At 48.7% G+C, this 4,474-nt stretch overlaps 1 protein-coding gene across 1 annotated transcript; it reads right to left on the bottom strand.

Annotated features, from left to right (window-relative positions):
- Positions 1-204: 204 nt before the first annotated feature.
- On the bottom strand, positions 205-4,223 carry LOC110115071 (receptor-like protein kinase 2). The gene is made up of 2 exons (XM_020848196.2): positions 1,312-4,223; positions 205-804 (listed from the first exon to the last, which is right to left on the bottom strand). Exons 1-2 carry the CDS (start codon positions 4,196-4,198, stop codon positions 281-283), a joined length of 3,411 nt encoding a protein of 1,136 aa, XP_020703855.1. The 5' UTR covers positions 4,199-4,223; the 3' UTR covers positions 205-280.
- Positions 4,224-4,474: the final 251 nt, after the last annotated feature.

The raw sequence follows: 4,474 nt of genomic DNA, 5'->3' as shown, positions 1-4,474 counted from the left end.
TTGATCCATAGGAGCTTGAGAGTGGGAACATCTCATGACATTGAATTCCAATTAACAACATTAATAATCAATAATTTAATACTTTTATTCCAATCAAAGTGTTGAATACCAGCTCACTTAGCTTAAACCACTTCTATTCTCTATCTCAAGCCTAGCAATTTCAACTAGCAGAAATAATAGCCCTCTATCTTTCCCAGCCACAGCTTGACACACTCAAATAAAAGCACTAGCCTAAACATACATATATATATATATGAAGCTGATAAAAGTAAGTAGTCTATTAATCAAACGGTGATTTAGCCTTAGAATAAGAGAAAAAGCTGGTAGATGAGAAGTTACTGTTATTGATGATGCTACTATTGCCATGGCCTTGCAGGCTTTGTGCGAAGACAGAGGTTGCCGATGTAGTTGCGTTCATGGCCGGCACCGGAGATGGCAACGGAGAAGGAGAAGAACCCTTCAGGAGAACATCCACCTTAGCATAATCTTCCCTTTCAAGTCTGATTTCCTTGAGCATTGCGGCCACATCCTTCATGGTCGGCCTCTCATCTGGGGTAGGATTGACGCAGAGGAGAGCCACCCCCAGAGCTTGGAGCATCTCCTCCACCTCTGAGTCTGACCGGACGCGGAGGCTGACATCAAGAACTTCAGGATTCCCCTTCTTCATTCTTACCCAATCTGCTAAATGTAGACCATCTGGAATTGTAGGGTCAATCGGTTGCTTCCCTGTTAATACCTCGAGAACCACCACTCCATAGCTGTACACATCGCTCTTCTCAGTGATCTTCATCATGTAACCATATTCTGCATTTGAAATCATCAATCAGAATCATGACTTGCAGATATATACGCACAAAATGCTAATTTAGGGCATCTCCAACCAAAACCCCATTTTCCACCGCAAAATACCGCAAAATTCCAAAATGCGGTAATTATGCTCCGGGCTTCATCATCCCGTAACTGTCTTTCTCCATTTCGCGGGCAAATCCCAACCCACAAAAATTTAGCGGGTGAACAGTGCGTTGGCGTTGCACTGTTCACCCGCGATGAAATAACAGCAAAATTATCGCTCGGTTGGAGCAAAGGAAGAATTATCTCTCGGTTGGAGCAAAGGAAGAATGGCAAATAGGTGTTTGCCATTCCATTGAAGATGGTCTTAAGTGCGCATAAAATTTAGTAGTCCATATGTGCGCGCGGGAACTTGAACATTCAAAACAAATTCATGACTATAAAATGCTATTTGCCTTCAATAGTTAAACATGTTTGACAGAGATAATAACAACAGGCAAGAAGGGAAAAAGGATTGCAAACCAGGAGCTATGTAGCCATAGGAGCCTGCAATGGTGTTCGATGATCGGGCAAAGTCTCCCTCCTCCACGAGCTTCGCCAAGCCAAAATCTGCAATGTAAGGCTCAAAGTCGAGGCCGATCAGAATGTTGTTGGCCTTGATATCCCTGTGGACAATTGGAGGGATGCAATCGTGGTGGAGATAAGCCAGTCCCTGTGCTGCCCCAAGTATAATCTGATACCTGAGATCCCATTCCAAGGGGCATCCATTCCTGTCATGAAGCAATCCGCCAAGGCTCCCATTGGCCATATAATCATACATCAGCAACCTTGTGCTCCTGTTCCAGCAACAGCCTAAGAACCTGACAATGTTCTTATGCCGGATCGCTCCCAGCGTCCTCACCTCGGCTGAGAAAGAATCCCTCACTCTAACACTGTTCCCTTCATCTTTGCTCGTCGTTGCCACCCCACCGGTACTCGGCCATAGCTTCTTGACAGCAATCACTTCGCCATTGCCCATGCTCACTCTGTAAACTATGCCTGAGCAGCCTTTGCCGATTATATTGGCATCAACCAAACTGTGGACAACCTGTTCGACGGAAAAGCTCAGTTTTTGAAATGGAGTGAACTGCCACGGCCAAGTCATCTCGCTGCGGAGATCTGGATCTTCATTTTCTCCACCTTTCCCTCCACTCATTCTCTTTGCTTGGATCACTCCCAGCATTCCGAGGACCATTGCCACCGTAATTGTGATAAGGAGAACAATGGCAAGCTTCAGTTTGTGCAGTCTCCGGCTTTCCTTGGTAGTGGATGTTACACCATTGACATTGCTGCTCACGAAGCAGACGTCTCCATCGTGAGTGCAGAGGCCTTCGTTGCCAGCAAGGTTCGAAGCCGAAAGCTGATGGAAGAGCTTGGTGTCAGGCAGGTATCCGGTGAAGTTGTTGTTGGAGACGTTTAGAACGATCAAATTATCGAGTCCAGCAAGCTCGGCGAGGCTGCCGTCGAGGTTGTTGTAGGAGAGGTCGAGCACGGAGAGCTTGGCAAGTTTGGAAATATTTACTGGAATCGGACCAGTAAGCATGTTTCTGCTCAAATCCAAGGCAATATCTAGCCCTTCGATCTCGCAGAGCTCATCCGGGATGCCGCCAGTCAAGCGATTGTTGCTCAGATCAAGCAGTTCGAGGCTCAAACAGCGAGAGAGAGATGATGGGATTGGCCCGGAGAGCAAGTTTCCTTCGAGTATCAGTTTGTTCATAGACGCCAACTTCCCTAAGCTCTCTGGTATCGGCCCGCTAAATTGGTTTAAGGATGCGTCAAGGATCAGGAGGCCGGTAATGGAGCCTAGTGATGCAGGGAGCTCGCCAGAGAGAGTGTTGTTGCTTATATTAAGCATTTGGAGCTGGGAACACTTTCCAATCTCAAACGGAACAGTGCCAATGATCCGGTTGCTGGAGAGGTCGAGAAAGTTGATTCCAGCAAGGCCGCCGATTTGCAAGGGAATGCGGCCTCCAATGCGGTTGCAGCCGAGACGTAGGCGGACAAGGGAGCGGCATTGACCTATTTCCGGCGGGATGGCGCCGGAAATGTCATTTGACAGGAGCAACAACTTGGTGAGGTTTTGTAGAAGGAAGAGTCCCGGCGGAATGGAGCCCGTGAGATGATTGTGGGAGAGGTCTAAGGCTTGGAGGCTGGTGAGGGAACCGAAACTGGAAGGTATGCTTCCCTCGAGCTGGTTCTGCCATGCGAAGAATACAACGAGGTTCGAAAGTTCACCGAGCTCCTGCGGGATTAGGCCAGATATTTGATTCGTGTCGAGCTGCAGCTGCGAGAGCGATGTGAGCTTGGAGATAGAAGGGGGAATCGATCCAGAGATCTTGTTATCGCTAAGCATAAGTTCTTGTAGATTAGTTAAACCTCCAACGGAAAGCGGGATGGCGCCAGAAATCGAATTGATGGAGAGATCAATGACCTGGAGGGAGGAGAGGTTGCCAAACTGTTCCGGGAGGAATCCGGAGAGCGAGTTCTGCCAGAGAAGAATCCGCTGCAGATTAGATAGTCTGCCGAGCTCCGGCGGGAGCGAGCCGGAGAGCGAGTTCTCGTACAGAAACAGATTTGTGAGCTCAGTGCAGTTGCCAAGCTCCGGAGGAATGGGACCTGAGAGCATCGCTGTGTAAACAGACAGCGTCTGCAGATTGGAGAGGCGGCCAATCGAAGCGGGAATAGAGCCAGAAATCTTGGTATCTGCAAGGCCAAGAACGGTAAGATTGCGGCATTGGGAGAGGGAATCCGGAATCTGACCAGAGAGATCGCGGTTTCCGCCGGCGCGAAGGGTTTGCAGCCTGGAAAGATTACCAACGGAATCGGGAATGGGGCCGGACAGGCGGTTGTCGTAGAGAAGAAGGTTCAGGAGAGCGGTAGACTCTCCTAGTGAAACGGGGATCTGACCTGACAATAAGTTGGAGTTGAGAATGAGAGACTGGAGCAACGGAAGGCGGAAGAGAGAGGCGGGGATTGGACCAGAAAGAGAATTGGAGCTGAGATCAAGTACTGCAAGGCGGCGGCAGTTGGAGAACGAGGAAGGAATGGAGCCGGTAAGGTTGGAAGCGGAGATGGAGAGAGAGGAAAGGGAGGGGAGCGAGAAGCAGAGGGTCGTGGGGAGGGGAAGGGCGAGGGGGGTGGATATGATGGAGATGGAGGAGACGGAGCCGGCGGAGTCGCAGGCGACATGGGTCCAGTTGCAGGGGGAAGAATCCGTTGGGTTCCAGTCGGGGAAAGGGGAAGGCGATTGGCCGGAAGTGATCCAGGTGAAGAGCGCGGTCGTTTCTGGGTTCGGAGAGGAGAACGATGGAGAGAGGAGGAGGAGGGGGAGGAGGTGGAAGAGGAGATAGTGGAATCTCGACCTCGGCATTGGAAAATCGCCGGCTTTGTGTTTTTGGATGGAAGGGGGGTTCTTATTGTTGCATTGGGTCTCCCTCCCTTCGTTCTCGAGGAGAACACACTAGCAAGCAGGAAGCGGGAAGCAAAAGGAGCGCAGGAATCCAAGAGAGACCAAAATATTTTGCAAGAGTTATTTTTATTTTTTTTAAATACTATTTATGTTTAAAAATATTTAGTGAGTTCTTATTTTATTTTATTTTTGAAAAAAAAATATATTATTTATTTTATATTTGAAAACATATTACAG

The sequence above is a fragment of the Dendrobium catenatum genome, unplaced genomic scaffold, assembly GCF_001605985.2.
Source record: "Dendrobium catenatum unplaced genomic scaffold, ASM160598v2 fragScaff_scaffold_1338, whole genome shotgun sequence".
In the NCBI taxonomy this organism is placed as follows: Eukaryota; Viridiplantae; Streptophyta; class Magnoliopsida; order Asparagales; family Orchidaceae; genus Dendrobium; species Dendrobium catenatum.
The sequence above is the reverse complement of the archived record's forward strand: the minus strand, read 5'-3'. Positions and strand labels throughout refer to the sequence as shown.